Consider the following 17,147-nt stretch of genomic DNA (forward strand, 5'->3'; position numbering starts at 1 on the left):
TTTTGTTTTACATTCATTTGACTCATTATTTGTTTGCCAGGTAGTATTTTCCTTATGATTTAATAGGACACGCGTCCCCCTGCTGCCCTCTCCCCCACCACTGCTAGTTGGAACCTACAGTGGGTTTTCTCGGGTAGGAGGGTGCATTCTATGCTTTCTCAGACTTGTGACTTTGACCCTTTTAGGGTGACACCAATACTTGCTGACTTCAACTCACTTGGCTCTTAGCACATCACGTAGTTGGAGAGGGAAGTGCTCCCTTTTTATTTTTAAGATGCACAGCTAATTGGAACTGGAATGAAATAACCAGCCGGGAAGCTTGCTGCAGGCCTCACAGCCCCTTTCTGGGACTTCAGAATTTACAGGAATAGGAATGAAAGGGTGCATTTTACACCTTCTGGAAGACAAATAACCATCCAAAGTGGCCAGATGCAGAAAGACTTTGAAACATGGGCCCATAGTAGCCTCAGGATTATTTTGCATTTATCTGGCTAATCTTTGCTGATCAGGTGTGAGCCAATTAGATTCTTTGTTTTTCTTTTTCATGGTTGCCTGAAGGCCTAGATTATGTAGGGATTCTATCTATTGTTTGATCTCAAGCAGAGAAGCCCAAAGCTGTGGGCCAGCCCAGATGTTTGTCGTTGTACCTGTCTGGGCAGCTTTCCAAAGAGATGACCTTTGGTAGATTGCTCGGGATCAACTGGTCCAGCTTTTTCCTTCTACAGGGATTCTGAAGTAAGAGCATCAGAGCAGGACTTGGACAGAGGCAAGGGGTCCCAGCCGGCTCAGTTGCTAGCCCAAGAAGAGAGGCCTTAAAAGCTGCTGTAAGTGTGATAGGATCTCTGGCTGGGGAGTCAAGTCTCCCCGTGTTTTAAACTCAGATTCTTGGAGGTTCTCTCCATGACTCAGGATCCCTTGCTTTTCAGGATATAAGCTCGCCTTTTTTTCATTCCTCCTGCTTCTCCAGTTTATCTCCCGGCTTCCGGCCTCATTATGTGAAGTATGGGCCCGCCTATAGCAATGCAAATCCTTTGGGCCCTTAGGGCGCTGCAATCCCAACAGTTTCTCCTCAACAAAACTGCAGGCAGCAGCGAAATGCACTCTCTCCATCATACCCCGAAATGGGTGTAGGTGAGCGTGACTGTTAAAGAGGAGACCCGGGCCCTAGATTGGGCCTTTTTCGGTCTCAACAGGCGGCTGCTGCTTCCCCCGCTGCCCCTAAGTTCCTTGCGACCCCAAGGCACAAAAGGACGTTTCAGGGCGGGGTTTCCATCCCCAGCAGCGGGCTACAGTCTTCCCCGGCTGCCTTCCTTCCCTACTCAGAGCAGTGAGGGCTTCGGACTTTCCTTTCCAGCTAGCTAGCCAGGCCACTGATGCCCGAAGCCCGGCCTCCGGCTCCACTTCCTGTTTGCTGCCTCACCTCGGGCCCGCGCTCCTCTACCCCGGGGGAGCCCAGCCCGGCGCCGGCCGCCCGCAGGCCCGCGGCCAGCGGCCCCTCTCCGGGGCTGGGCGTGGCCGGCGCGGCCGGCGCGGCGCCGCGCGGAGACTCCCCGCCCCGCTCCCCTTCCCTCCGCTCGCGGCCATCTGAATTCCCCCTTCGACTCCTGGGCGGAGGCCGAGCGAGCCTTCGCGAAAGGCGACGGCGGCGGGAGGAGTACTTGGGCGCCCCTCCCGGGCGGCGCGGCGCCGGCCGGCCGTGCAGTCGCGCGCTCGCCGCCAGCAAAGCTATTGGCTCGGCGCAGTCACCCCACGCGGGCTGCAGCGGCGGCCTCCGCGGATTGGCGCGCGGGCGAGCATCCACCGGGGCGCGCGCGAGCGGGTGCGTGCTGCCTAGGCCGCACCGAAGCCCGCCGCCCGGGCCGCACCGAAGCCCACCGTCGCGGGGCGCGGTTCTCCCTGCCCATAATGACCACCCCTCCGCTGTCCCTGCGATGCTGATGCTGCATTTGGGGCCGCTGCCAGCCCGGGTGGCCGATGCACCAGTGCAAAGAAAGGGCGCGAAAGGCGCGCTCCCCGCTCGGGCGCACGCACCGACCGCCGCCCTCGGCCGCACACTGCAGCAATTCGCGCTCTCGCGCCGCACCCCTCCCCGCCTGCACTCATTTGCATATCCCACGATTGTGGCCAATCAGGACTCGTCTATCTCGAAGCGGACGGGTTTGGCCTGAGAGGAAAGGGAGTGGCTGGCGGCGCATGCGCCGCGGTGGCCGACTTGAACCGAGGCTTTTATTGCTGTAGTTTATTTCCACCCCCTTCCCTACTGCTCTGTCTCTCTCTCTTTCTGTCTCTCTGTCTCTCTCTCCCTCTCTCTCTTTCTTTTTTTCCACCCTAGCTGAGGCAGTGTTGGAGGAGAGGAAGAAAGGGAGACAGAGGATTGCATTTATCCCTTAACATTCCTGAAAATTTCTATCAGCAAGACCAGCTAAGCGGCTGCACATTTTTCAATCCTGCAAAAAATACCAAGTCTCTTTCCGGGCAATTTTTGTTTTAAAGCTGCCCTCTTGAAATTAATTTTTTCCCAGGAGAGAGATGTCTTATCAGGGGAAGAAAAATATTCCACGCATCACGGTGAGTTTGGTACTTGTGAAATCTGCGATCGGCCAGCAACCTTTTGTGGCACAGAACATATAAGGAATTTTTTTTAAAGGAGGGGGAGGAAGAGAGACCCAACTTTTTTTTTTTTCCTTTTTTCCCCTTGTTGCTAAAGAAGGCGATCGTGATGGGAGACGCAATCCTATAGAATTGTAAGCCATATAGTTTCTAAGGCATTAAAATAGGAGCGTGAGTGCATTAAGGTCGTTTTAGGTAGCGCGCCAGATCCGCTGTATCCTTTTATTGTCAGAGCGAGATGCTGTAGTGCTGGCCTGCGGGGTGTAAGCAAATGGATGCCAGATTGAATATGCATGGTTGAAGCTCGGATATTGTTCTCCCGGCTGCGTGCTGCGATGCTGGACTCCAGGAGCTGGACTCCAGGAGCTGGATGGGGAGATGGGGAAATGGATTCTCCCTGTATCTCCCGCCACCCACCATAAAGGGCTTTCTGGAGCCTTCCTCCGGTTCCTCAGTAAAAGGAGCGGGCTTTAGCTCGGAGGCGTAATGACAGCAGAGGGATGCTGAAAAGGGCTGGGTGTACCGGGATCCTGTGGAAACGGGAAGGAAAAACAGGGACGCGGTGATGAGCAGAGGAGGGGGGGAGGTAGGCGTGGGCTTTTTGTTGACCGGGTCCGGTTTTTGGTGGCCCTCTCGGCTTCCTCGCCCGGTGGTTTGGGGCTGGGACCCTGGCGGCTCTGGGCTCGCTTTCTTGTGTCTTTCTGCCCCTTCTGCAGCCGGGGAGGCGTCCGTGTTGGCGCATACAAAGCGGGCTGGGAGGGTGGGCGTTGGGGAAAGCGGGCTGGGAGGGTGGGCGTTGGGGACAGCGCCGAGCCGGGCTCTGGGAGGTAATGGCGCTGCGCGACGCGCGGAGCAGATGGCCCGGCCTCGGCCAGACAATGATCGCAGAGGCCGGAGATGCCGGCGCAGCTCTGGGGCCTGGGGTTGTTAGTTTGTAAATCACGAGAAGCTCCAAGCGATGACTTTGCGATGCTTCGGCGATGAACACAGGTTCTTGTTCCCGCCGCTCCCCCGCCCCCATCTTCTCCCCATCTTTTCCCGGAAAAGTCTCGCCAGTCCTATTTCTCTACATCCCCGAATGAAATCCCGGGGAGGGAGGAACGCGAGGGAAATTCATTGTTATGTAATGATGTGCAATCGCAATGGGCCAGCTGATTGCTGGGTAGAACCCAGGGCTGAGGCGGTGACCGAAAGAATTTTTGAAAAGTCCAGATGTGTTTAGGGCTGGGTTTGAGGGAGTGCTTTCGCTCTGGTTTCCTCCTTAGCCACGGGTACCCCGACTTCCACTGGATGTACAAGGGCACACCCATCCGCAGGAGAGAGATGTGGGAGCACATGCACAGGGGAAGGGGCGTGTGCTCGGGAGGATTTATAGGATGAGCTCTTCTACAGCGGGGGGTGGGTACTAGCTTTTTCTTGAGGGCCAAGGACCCGAGATCCCAAAGGGCAGAGCGCCGGGGGACCCAGCGTTATGTGTTCCTTGCACTGCAGGAAGGAATCTGGGGGGTGGGGTGGAAAGCAGATTTGCTGCAAGCCACAAGTACTCTGCTGTCTTCGTGAATGAAAAAGGCAGTTTCGTTTTGACAGTGTGGGGAGAAAATAATTCAAAAAGCAAACAATCAACAAGACTGATTTTTTAGAAGAGCGCCCCCTCTGCCCTTTAACAAAATCTGGTGGCATTATCGTAGGACCTATAGCATGGTTTCCTTTCCTCCGTCAGCACGGCCAGCCTGTTATGTAAGATGCCACTCGAGTGAGCGGGGCTGTGATGTTTCTCAACAAGATGTTGGCTCGGGGATTTGCATGATGGCTGGAACAGGTACTGCAGTGACTAAGGGGAACAGGTGGTGAAGGGCAGGGCTTCTCTTTGCCTCCCAGGCGATGTTTATCCCATCAGAGCTGGATTCTGCGGAAAAGGGGGAGATCATTGTAGACAGATAAGTGCACTGGATCAGGTGACCTTGGGCCAGTGGCTTAACATCTCTGAGCCTCAGTTTCTTTATGTGTCCTTGAGACAAGAATCTAGCTCCCATCACCTCACAGATTTGATTTGAGGCTTGGGTGACATGGTTTACAGGACAGGATTTTGTAAAGGTCTTAACCTTTGCCTTATATAAATGCAGGAATCGTTGCTGACTATTTATTCCCATTTGACTTTCCAAACCCTACAGCAGGATGAAGGTCCCTACAGTGTAACAATTAAAATAATCTTAGTGTTTCTCATGATGTTAGAAAAACAATAAATACTTTCTAAACCCAGGGGTGTGTGCATTTCTGTGTAGAAGTATCTTTTTTTCTAGGTCTCTAGTAGCTTATATATACTTTTAAAAAGTTGCTGTAATTTCTTCTTGGTAGGTGCTAAATATAAAGCACCTGCTGAGAATATTATTCTTAACTGAATTTTGAGTTAACCATTGTCAAAATGAACGCCGTTCTTTGAAGTGGCATAGCATTCCATGAACAGCACTTGGGATAGAGATGAATCATAATGTAACATTTCTGTTACATTCTTGGCTCTTATATGCTGCTTGTCATATATTTTTTGTACCAATTAAAGTATCAGTATTGTGTACAGTCAATAATAGTGTTAGATTTTAGAACTTGCCATCTCACCTACTTTATTCTAAAACTTTACCTTTTTCTTAACAGCTTAATAGTTAAAATGGTGCATGTTCGAAGTGGTTTTTTCCCCCTCTTTGCTACAATTGTGATTTACCTCGAGGATAAATGCAAATATAAAGAACATACTGAATTGAAACATTGCTATGGATGAACAAAGTGTGTTTGTGTATAGTATCCCATGACAACAGACTTTTGGTTAAATTTTCCCGACACAAATCTCAACAAGAATCGACTTCCGCTACATGTGGGTGTATTATTTTTTTCAGATGAAGTTTAGCCTAAAGCCATTTAAAGTGATTGCCTTCTTTATCTGAAATCTTTTTACTGATCTTTAAAGGAAGATTGTTAGGCTGTTTTTTTCATTCTTTTTCTTTTGTGCTTGTAGGTCTAATGGAAATAGATGGTTGTTGTCTCTGTTGTGTTTTTTTTCTTTTTCTTTTTTTTCTCTAGGATAAGCTTTGAGGCTTTGCCAGTATGTTCTGACTCATCAAGTGATGAGTAGATTGCCAAATACAGATTCACCTTTGTCACTGAGTCTTTCCAAAATGGGCTCATTTTGAGCATCACTTTTGAGCAGTGAAAATGTGGTCTTAGCTCATTTATCTTACTACCAACTGTTTCTCATGGATCAGTTATGAATTGTGACCTTACTACTTCTTTGTTTCAGAGTGATCGTCTTCTGATCAAAGGAGGTAAAATCGTTAATGACGACCAGTCATTCTATGCAGACATATACATGGAAGATGGGTTGATCAAGTAAGTGTAACTCAATATTGCCACAAATTTGGGTACCTTGCAGTGTTCCTAAGCATTAGCTACAGTTCACACCCGTAGTATCAAGCTGTAGTGATTTAGAGACTAACTCAGTATCTGTTTAAGCCTAGTTTGATTGGTGGTAATTAGTGAGTTTGAAAACTCAGATTTAGGGAATTCAAAACCACAATTAAATGCACACCCATTTCCTTACGTGTTATGTAATTGACTATTTTTAACCGAGGTGACACATCTTCTTGTTGCCACATACTCAGGTTATGATCCATTGACTATATTAAAGGTTTTACTAGAATGTACTTGTGTGGGGTGGATAGGACAATCAAAGGACACAAACGTGAAGTACAGCCTCTTCTATCATGATAGCACATCTGCCTTCTTAATCAAGAATCCAAGTTGTTGGGGGCAATGGACACCAAATTAATTACTACGTCACAGAGACAAATTACTGCCTCATTCCGAGGGAATTTTAGGTTTCATGTTTTAAGTGGCAACTAACACAAATGGGACTGCCCTCGTGTTTATTGTATATTGTGTTTCAAAGGAGAAAACAACAAAGCAGTTACTGAATTAGGATATTTTTGGGTCCTAGAGGGTTAAGTGAGCTGAGAACGCCTCAATATCCTCGTGCCCTTCCGACTGGGACAGCTCAGAGGGCTCTGAAGAAATAGCACATCTGTTTAAAGACAAACACTGCTGCAAATGACATCTTTTAAATAAGCAGCATTTATCAAGGGCAAGCAGCAAACCAGTCCAGAGGAGTGGAAAATTGTAGTGGACGTGTCTGTTGCCTGGAAACTCACACCCTGATTTACGATCCTAAAAGAGGTTTTAACATTTCCACATTTAATGTTTTCTCCATGTGTGTTTGCTTGTGACAGTCTCAGCTCCAGGCTCTGAAATACCATGACTTTCATGTTCCATTTTCCCCCGAGTGGAAAGCAGCATGATCTGGTCTGTAAGACTCTGGCCTAGAAGTGAACAAGCCTGTGTGATATTTTGAGTCATCACTAATTTGTTTTAGAACTTTACCAACTCCCCCTTGATTACTTTTTCCTTTTCCAAAAACTAGCATAAAGAGGTAGCAGAGATATTTTTTAAAAATTGGAAATGAATCCTTGTTACCCAACTTAACGAATATTAATTTTGCCGCCTTTGTTATCTGAGTTGCTGATCACATGCTTCCAAATTTTTAAATAGTTGCAATCATAGTGTTTACTTCTTATTATTATCTTTGCTTTGTTTTGTTCTATTCCCTACCCTTCTACTCCTCACTTCTCTTAGTTGGAAAGGATATGGTGAAAATAAATGTTTGTAAAGTGCAACCAGGTCTGGAGAAAATTGTTACAGGATAATTAACTCAACTGAGTGTGTTGTAAGGAAAGTATAGTGATATTTTATGTAAATATCTCAGGGCTTTGTTATCATTTGATCATATGGGTTTTCTGGTAACTAAGCCTCTTTGATTGGCCTCTGATGCCTTATTTAGATTTTGTTTTCTAGTATGCTCTGCATTGCCTCTTGAGGGTGGGGAGTGAGGGGTGCACAGATTATGAATGATAACAATAATCTGAAGAGTCTTTAGAACATAGGGAAGGGTTGTTTATGGCGTGGTGAAAATGTCTGTCAGATCCTGTTTGATTTAGGACATTTCTTTACAATCATTGTCACCTACCCTGTTTATTTAGGCAAATAGGAGAAAACCTGATTGTGCCAGGAGGGGTGAAGACCATTGAAGCCCATTCCAGAATGGTGATCCCTGGAGGGATCGATGTCCATACCCGCTTCCAGATGCCTGATCAGGGGATGACCTCTGCTGATGACTTCTTTCAAGGCACCAAGGCAGCCCTGGCTGGGGGAACCACCATGATCAGTAAGACAGCTTACAAAGAATAATCTCAGGGCTTGGGAACCATTATCGTTTGAAAAATGAGTCTGTGTTGTTTGAGCCTTTCCTTCTAAAGGTTGCGGAACTAAGCAGTGGACGGATCTACCACGTAAGGGGGTGAGGGTGGGCCACCCTTAGTCTCATTTTCTGTCCAGCCCCGAGGTTCTCCAGTTGAACTTGAGAATACGCTTCTAGAGAATTTTTGTAGGATAAAAGAGTGGCTTCTTGCTTTCTCTGCTTGAGAACTTCTGTCTTCCTTAACCTGAAAAATGTGATTTGATTGTGGTCACTTGGAAAACACAGCATTTGGAGTAATCTTCAAAGCTGTGAGTTTTGAGCCTTTGCTCCTAACTATTTGATTTTGACTTTTAAAGAATTCCTGAGTGTGTATCTTCTTGGAATGAGGCCGGGGTACAGCAAATGAACTGTTGAACCAGGAACGTCAATTCCACTGATAGGAAAATCAAGTGGAGGGATTACTTCCTGGCCTGGGTTTGACATAAATGGAATTGGGCGGCCCTGCTTGCAGAAGCACCCACAGATATCAGTTGTTTAGATATGAAAATTGCTGCTGTGAACAGCTGGGTGCCCTGTAAGCATCGCTCAGTTGGATTTATGCTTTTCATTCAGCTAAATCTAAAGTATATTTCCTAACAGATGTGAAGGGTTTGCTTGTGAATGGGAGGTTTCCAGCATGCCTGTTGATTGTCCCTTTGGCAGATATCATTTTGAGTTTGAGGAGGTAGGCAAGTTGCACAGTGGCCCACCAGACACACTTTTTTTTTTTAATTTTTATTTTTTTATTGAAGTGTAGTCGATTTACAATGTGGTGTTAGTTTCAGGTGTACAGCAAAGTGATTCAGTTATATATCTCTATGTATCTATTCTTTTTCATATCCTTTTCCATTATGGTTTATTACAGGATATCGAATATAGTTCCCTGTGCTATACAGTAGGACCTTGTTGTTTATCTATTTTATATATAGTAGCGTGTATCTGTTAATCCCAAACTGCTAATTTATCCCTTCTCCCTTTTCCCCTTTGGTAACCATAAGTTTGTTTCTATGTCTGTGGGTCTGTTTCTGTTTTGCAAATAAGTTTATCTGTATCATTTTTTTCTTTTTGGTTCCACATATAAGTAATGTCATACGATATTTATCTTTCTCTGTCCGACTTCACTTAGCACGATAATCTCTAGGTCCATCCATGTTGCTGCCATTGGCACTATTTCATTTTTTTTTTTAAAGATTTTATCCAGGAGTGAAAGGCAATATACAGTCTGTCTTAAAAGCTTATAGTTCAGTTCAGAAGAGGGTCCAAGTGGAAAGAACTTAGCTCTTTCTGCTTTAGAAAAAAACCTATCTTGCTGGTTACTTTACAGAATGATGCTCTCTTTACGTGTAACTTTAGGGTCTGTTTCTAAGCTTCCTCTTGTCTGCCCTACCACCGAGAAGAACGCTGCTATTCCATTCTAGTTCGAGCTCTTCGACATTTTAAATCACACACTCACCTCCTTGTGTCCTTTCTGGTCTTCGGGGTGTCATCACTGATCAGAAAGAGCATCCAAGTTTAAGCCTTCCTGTTGCCTCCTCTTTCTTTCCGCACGTATTACCTTCTAACCTAGAGGGTGCTGTTCTTGGTGGTGGCGGTGTTGGCATCTGCACACCCCTTGGGACTCTGGCCTAGTGTTGACGCCTGCTGTTTTGTCAGTGGCATCTGTCAGGACTCACTGGCTCCAGTGGGCATTTCCGCCCCTCCTCCAGGGCCAGCCGTGGAGCCACACTGGAGCTTGGAGAAGCACAGATGGCCTGGGTGTCAGCCTAGAGGACCAAGCCAAGGTTATAATCTGCCTCAGTTTGGAGTCCCTGTGGGGGCCCTGTAGGCCTGTGCCTTGGTCGCAGAGTGTTAATAGGTCACAAATCATATTTCCTAAGGGAGCGATCAGTGACATCTATCATTGGGCTGAGGGGCAGCCCTCCGAGGTGGAAATACCCCAACCAGGGCACTAACTTGCTGTGTGACGTTGGACGAGTCACCTCGCTCTTTTGGGCTGCTCGTCTGCACAGTGAAGGATTTGCACTAGATGACCCTGGGTGCCCTTTCCAGCGCCCACGTTTGGCAATTCACTGAGCTCAGAGACAGAGTTTGCCTCCAATCTGATGCACTTCGCGTCACGATGCATCAAAGCCCTGCTTTCTCTCCTACTTACTTGAAAGACCCCATCCTGCATTCTTGAATGTGCGTTTTCGCTCCTCAACACCTGACCGGTGCCTTGGCCCCTCTCCTGCTTCTTGTCCCTTTCTGCCTTCCCTCCCGCCACCACCGTCACACGTGGGCGCATCCCTTCCTGCTGACACCCTGACCTTCCCTTTGGCCTTCTTTCTCAGCGGTTGTGGGCATCTTTCCCTTCCTGCCAGGTGGGTTCCTTGTGTGCAGGGACCAGGGATGTCTCCACAAGTCCTGCACCTGTACCGAGGGCCCAGAATAGGCAGCGGATGACCTTATGGCAGCTCGGAACGAAGGAGGAGGGAGAAATCAGACTGCCTGCCCCTCTCACTGGAGCAGAATGCAAGCGTATTTTAATGCAGGGGTGGTGACGCAGCCAAAGAGGAGGGCGATTTAAGGAGATCTCAAAGGACGAAAGTAATCAGAGGTAGTGGCGATGTGGTCACAGGGGTCACACCCCAAACTCCACTGCTTGTGTATCCTGAGAAAAATATCTACTGCAAATGCCCACCTGTGGTTACTGACCTCTATAGAATTCCCACTGTCTGCCCTTCCCTCGGGAGATAACGTGGCAATAATACAGATGAGGAAATCAGGCTGCTTTTTCCTGCTTGCCAGTAATGCGTTCTGCGTTGCTTTAACTGAGTCCGCGGCTGGAGCCCGCTTCATAGTGGGAGCCTTGCGAAGAGGCATAGCTAGCTTAGCGGGTCGGGACCTGCGACCCGCTCCTTCGGTGAGATGATAGCTTCTTTAATGAGTATTGAGGCCAGAACTAAGTATTTCGGGCACGTTGAAGGGATTCAAGTGAGAACGTACAGAAACAAAAGCCACTGAAGGAAATTGGCACCATACCACCTGCAGCCCCTCCCTCCCAGCTTTCTGAGTTGCTCCAAGCCGTGTCACCTGACGTGTCTTCACCTGCTGCTTGCTGTGTGTTTCCCAGGTCTCGGGACCTGGAGGCTCCATTTCGGTCTGAAATGGCACAGCCTGTGGTGGAACATGCAGCTGAATATTCCCAGTTTGGGAACGGAGGTGACACGTCAGCAGCAGAAAATAATATTATTGCCATCAGACAGAGCCTCCCATTGAGAAACGTACAACGCTATCTTTGTAAGGGGCCGTCCGTGTGGGGCAGAGGGAATGTCCTTTGCCCTTCCCATCCAGTGATGCGTGGGCAGAGGCTCTAGACCTGCTCCCTGTAGGTGGCATTCAGACCAGCTGAGGGGTCACGGAAGCGGCAGGGGTGCTGCTTGGAGAAAGCGCTGCTGGCGTCCCCGGGGACTTTATGATCATCAGAGTTGTTGAGACCCCAGCGTCTCCAGGAAGCAGGCGGGAGCAGTTAGTTCCATTTTATAGAGGGGAAGCCAGAGGGCAGGGCACTCACCCCGCGCATCAGCGCAGGCGGCAGTTGTGGAGCGCACACCTGCGACTGTGACTCCACCACCTGCCAGCAGTGTGACCTTTGCTTTAAGCCTCGGTCGCCTCACCTGCAAAACGGGGAAAGTTGTTACAGAGCTCGACAGTGGAGGCATCAGAATAGTACCTGGCCCGCAGTTATCACTCAGCCGTGGTGGTTATTATCGTTCCATCTCACATCAGCTACCAGCAACCGCCCATCTCCATAGAGTCCCCCTCTGGATCTCAACTCTCTCAACGGAGGCAGAGAAAAGAGGCTCCAGCTGTAGGGTCTGACCCGAACATTTGCTGGGAGCAGGGGTCCTCCAAGCATGGTCAGCAGACTGGGTACCCTGGTGTTACTTGGGGTAACGCCTCCCAAAACATTCAGCTTCCTGGGCCCACCCAACCCCTTGAAGTGGAGAGTCTGCTGATGGGACCTGTGAATCTGTACTTGAATCTGGTGATTGTCAAGTGCACCTGGGGAGCTGTTGGAAAGTCTGGATCTCGGGGGTCCGTGCCAGATCTACAGACTTTAGATCGCTAAGGATCGGAAGCCACTGCTCGGCGAAGAGAGCCTGAATGTTCCTGCTAACCTGAACTCAGGGCTTTCCCTAGGGGTGTGGAGCCCCCGGCACAACACACCCAAGGGGGCTTCTTCCCCGCCCTGAAGCTGCTGTACAGCAGAGACCAGGACGGGACCTGAGCACAGACAAGGAGAGGACAGCCAGATGCCTCGGGGCTGGAAGGGACTGTCTCTCCTGAACTCTGGGCTTGTCACTCACCTGCTGGATGTGGCTCCCAGAGGTACCCCGATTCCCGCACCCAGCCACCCCCAGTCAGACTCGCCCTCGTCTTTCCATCTCCTGCTGCTACCCCAGCGCCCAACCCTGGAGAGGGCTGCCCTCAGGGTCAGGCTGACTCAAACCCACGGTCACCTTGTGCCGTGTCAAGTTAATTCTGTCTCTGTATTATCTCTTGGCATGTTATCTCTTCCTTTGCCAATCCAGACCTTTGTCGTCTCTACTGGATTTTGGCCCCAGCTTCTGAGAGTCTCACTGCCCTGATCCCTACCTCTGCAGCCCATACATCACCTTGCAGCCTGGGCTCTTCTTGTGGACCGATCATGCTACCTCCATTCTCAGCGACCCCCTCTGGCTCTGAGAATGCAGCCCAAGTGGCAGAACCCAATCCTGCTGTCCCAGCCGAGACTCACATTGTCAGTTACCCCAGCCAGGGATGCCCTTCCCTTCTTTCCTCTGCCTCTGGAAATCTTCGTTACCCTTCAAGGGCTAGCTTAGGTGTTACCTCCCTCCCGAAGCCCCCATGCAGCCCCCTCTGCCGTAATCTACCACTTATTCTGTGCACCTCAGCCAACAGTGGGTCTTCATGGCCTGGCCCTCGGGACATGCGTCCTGTGTTACAGTTTGATCAAGGCTCCTCTGCCTCTTTCTGTTAACGTTCCCCGTCCAGCAGTGTCTCACTCCTGAGACACTGACTCCATTGATGCCTGCGGTTGAATGAATGAATGATTGGATGAGTTTATATGCTCATGGGACTTGGTGTCCTGCTTCATCTGAGTGTGATGCCAGAGGATCGAAAATCCTGGGGTGGGAGGAGGGTTTACACGTCTGGTGTTAATTGCGTTCATTTCCACCGAAACAGCTGTCTCTTCAGCCGTGCCCTGTTGCGGCCGCTCCAGCCCCCTGGTCACTGCGGTCCAGTCAGCTGTTGCAACGGTTGGAGGGGGAGAGAGGCAGGAGGGGAAAGCCCAGAGCTCGAGCATCGGCCTGAGGTCGTGAATGGGTATTTCTCCTTCTGTCTTTTCGGCAGGTGGTGGGGATGCTGGTCCCCCCATGAGGGAGCTCTCTCTCTGTGTGTGCACGGGGTGGGCCCTGAGTGCCATGGTGGACCCAGCAGTCATCCCCGAAAGCCCTCGGGCTTCCTAGAGAGCCGTGCCTGCGGAGGCAAGAGGCCTAGATCAAGGCTAGGTGACTTCCCACAGCCCCGGTGGCCGGGCCTTCCTGGGGGGAGACGTGTCCTCGGAGTGTCCCTGGGGCACATCCACTGCTTGTCATTTCTCCGTCCATGTGGCATTTGGGTTTGTTCCCCCGCCTCCGACGGGTCCACGTGTGAACACACACACACTGTAATATGAATGTGTCTGTAATCGATACTTTGATTATTCCCTTTGCATCATTCATTTGACTCGGGTTAGAAAGTGTTTACAAAAAACCCTGACCACGTCAGACGAAAGTCTCGAAGTCCAGGACCCAAGTTGTCGCCACAAAATCTGCCTGTGGGCTGGCGATTAGAAAGCGACGTTATCCGATGGGCTGTGGGAGTGGCCTCTTTCTGCCTGCCCCTCCTCGCGTCTCCCCAGTCCCCACTTGGCCGAGGTCACACGTTTTGCCTACGGACGCGATTGCCTTCTGCAAGCGGACGCCACAGGACGGGGCCTGCTCAGGCGTCGCCGTGCAAATCTTGGCCACAAATGGCTGGACTGGAAGAATCCGGGCACTCCCTGGGATACTTTGGGCCGACCACCTAATACCTGCTACCGAGCAGAACAGAGGAAGAGACTGAAAAAGATGAAGCATCCTGGGAGGTAGCACCACTCTTCCGGAAGGGCCAGCACGCTCTTTACTAGACGCTCTTCTCAGGAAGGAGGCCGTTGGGTTGGGCTCCAGTCAGCCTCATAGTCTAGTTGGGTTTAGGGTCTGCCCGGCCCTTCCAGATCAGGGACATTTGTGTTTGGGCCCCTGGCCCTGTTTCATGGACATTGTGGCAGTGATCCTAACCCACTCAGGGTGTCTTTCCTGGCTCTGGCCCTGGGAGCTGGTGGTCACAGCTTTGGAAATCACCCCAGCCCACAGAAGGGTGGGCTTCATCTCTTAAGACAGCATCTGGGGACTTCCCTGGCGGTCTAGCAGTTAAGACTCCAGTGCAGGAGGCACGGGTTCGATTCCTGGTCGGGGAGCTAAGATTCCACATGCTGTGCAGCGTGGCCACAAATAAAAAGAGGCATCTGCATCCTCCATGATCTAGTTCTGACATGGCCCGTGGGTGCTGTGTACAGAGCGTGGAGAGTCTCAGTAGTGGATGTTCCCAGAGCCTGTTCTCTGACTTTCTGTGGAGCGGGTTATTCTGACTGTTGGGAATGTCTTGTCAATCCTGTTGCCCAGAGTTGCTCTCCTTCCTGAGAAGAGCATCTAGTAAAGAGTGTGCTGGCCCTTCCGGAAGAGCAGTGCTACCTCCCAGGATGCTTCATCTTTTTCAGTCTCTTCCTCTGTTCTGCTCGGTACCAGGTATTAGGTGGTCGGCCCAAAATATCCCAGGGAGTGCCTGGATTCTTCCAGTCCAGCCATTCGTGGACAGGGGGATGTGGATGTGATGGGCTCCAGCAAGGTCTTCCTGGCCTTTGATGTGAGGGACGGACTTTCAGCTGTCAGCGTCGCGCAGGCTCAGGGTTCCGCATGGCTAGTTAAGAGCCTGCATGACACACACATGTCCAAGGATACCCTTGTTCCCTGTCCCGGCTGAGTGAGCTGGGCGAAGACTTAACAGAGCGCAGAGATCTTGTCGTATCCGTTGTTATGCGACCCCCAGCAAACATGGAAGCTGCCCATGCTGGCTGCCTAATAATCAGCTGAATGCGTCTGGACCAAAACCTGGACCCCATTGCTCTTCCTCTTGGGATCTTTAGCATTGTTGTCCACGGGTCACCCTCTTCTTACGTGATGAAAATCTTACACGGGACCCCGTACCTGGCAGGTAAGACTAAGGAAAGCAGGGCAGCTCTGGCTGGAACGATGGGCCAATGGGAGAGCCCAGATCCTCTCCCGCTTTTCCCCTTCCTCCCGCTGTTGGCAGCCCGTCTGCCTCTGGGGAACCCTAGGGCTTGGGGAAGCACACTTGGAAAGCCCCCATTCCATCACTGCCTCCCCCCCATTGCTTACCTTCCCTCCAGAGCCTGGCAACACGACTGGTCCCTGCACAGCCTCTGTGCTGAGTTATAGGGGAAAAGTAAGAAGAAGGGACATACCCACTTAGTCACTTAGGAGAACGCCTAACCACACTGTACGTTTTCAGTGGTTTTGTTGAAGGTGATTTCTGTTCAAGACAGGAACTAGCACGGAGTGCCCCATTTCATTTCCCCGCCCAGCTTGGTGTCCGTCTGCTGTGCTTCTCGTAAGAGCGCCTTTTCGTAATAGGTGGACGTTCTGTCCTTTAAACAGTTAATGATGTGCAATGTTTTAAAGGGATAGATGACTGTCTTAGGAAGGCGTTGGCCTGGGGATGTGTCCGTAGCTCTGGGACCCATTACTCCATGTGGGGCCCTGTCCCCTGCTTTCCCCCTTTCTCCTCTTTGCAAAGACCTCCCTGTTGCTTCTCTGGAAATGATTATTTATTTCCCTGGGCTTTGAGGGCTCTGCCTTCAACTGTCTGCCGTTGTTGGATGAAGCCATTTACCCAGATTCCTTGCTTTTAGTCTTCTTAACTGCCAAGGGAATGACCCAGGGGAATGACAGTGAGTAGAAATTAGAGTTCTTTCTGGTTAACCCATATGGGATCCGGCTCTCTTTGAATGTGACTAAATGTGCCCCTAATGATAGGGAGGATGCAGCGGGGTAGGGTCTCTGTGGCCAAGGCTGACTATCCTGTGAAAGGAATTTTGCGATGAGCCAATTACAAACCTCAACTGCACGCTGGAATCCCCTGGGGAGTTTTCACTAAGCACAGAGACCAGAACTTCTGACTTGACTGTTCTAGGTGGGCCCGGGTATTGGTAGGGTTTTGAGTTTTGTTTTTTAATACTTATTTTATTTTTTTTTTGCCACACCACGTGGCACGCGAGATCTTAGTTCCTTGACCGAGGATTGAACCCGTGGCCCCTGCAGTGGAAGTGTGGAGCCCTAACCACTAGACCTCCAGGGAGGTCCCCTGGGCATTGGTAGTTTTAAAGCTTCCAGGGGGTGGCCAGGGTTAGGAGCCGTGGATCTAGGTGCCTAGTCCAACAGTTGGACTTCTGTTGAAACTGAATGAATGTCTGCCAAGGTTTCCTAAAAGCCAGAGCTGCCTCCTGCCCCCAGTTCCCTGCTGTATCCTGTCCTCTTTGCAAAGGGACAGGGATTCCACTGGTGTGACCTGGGGTGGGTGAGTTCTGTAGCAAGGTGCCCTCCAGAAGCTTAGAAAACAGGGTGGGGCTGAGCTCAGGTCCCTGAAAAGGGCCCCCTCCTTCAGTTGCTGTCCTTGGTGTCCTGGAAGGTTTTACTTAGCTGATTGCCTCACAGGGCAGTGGTTAGGGCTTAGAGTGGGGGGTGAGAGGTGATGAACAGGACAGGGCCGGATAGTGGGATGACAGGGGGTGCTGACGGCAGAGTGGAGCTGGGATGTGGACCCAGCCCTGTGGGCCACCTGCTGTGCTGGTTTCCCTGAGAAAACCCTACTGTCTTTAGGTTGAATCAGTAGTGTTTATGACCTAATCTCCCTCTAATGATAGGTCAGAACTGGCATCCTTCCTTGTGGGGAGACTGTGAGGGAAAAATCAAAAGGGCCTGGTAATAACATAGAATCATAGACTTTTAAGGCAACCATTCATATCTTCTGTCCCAGCCTCTCTCCTTCTCTCAGC

The 17,147-nt window shown here is 50.3% G+C and overlaps 1 protein-coding gene across 3 annotated transcripts in view; it reads left to right on the forward strand.

Annotated features, from left to right (window-relative positions):
* DPYSL2 (dihydropyrimidinase like 2) overlaps window positions 1–17,147 on the forward strand; it is a 115,803-nt gene that overhangs the window by 39,892 nt on the left and 58,764 nt on the right. Inside the window, exons 1-3 of one of the 3 annotated variants that reach the window (XM_082656021.1) lie at window positions 2,243–2,568; window positions 5,900–5,988; window positions 7,692–7,876. In XM_082656021.1, the coding sequence (XP_082512147.1) occupies window positions 2,530–2,568; window positions 5,900–5,988; window positions 7,692–7,876 (313 nt within the window). In that variant the 5' untranslated portion in view covers window positions 2,243–2,529. Of the gene's footprint in view, window positions 1–2,242; window positions 2,569–3,082; window positions 3,197–5,899; window positions 5,989–7,691; window positions 7,877–17,147 lie in introns of those variants that run through there. The other 2 variants (XM_082656022.1, XM_082656020.1) reach the window with 2 other exon arrangements.

Source organism: Grampus griseus (genome assembly GCF_964374135.1).
Source record: "Grampus griseus genome assembly, chromosome: 6".
In the NCBI taxonomy this organism is placed as follows: domain Eukaryota; kingdom Metazoa; phylum Chordata; class Mammalia; order Artiodactyla; family Delphinidae; genus Grampus; species Grampus griseus.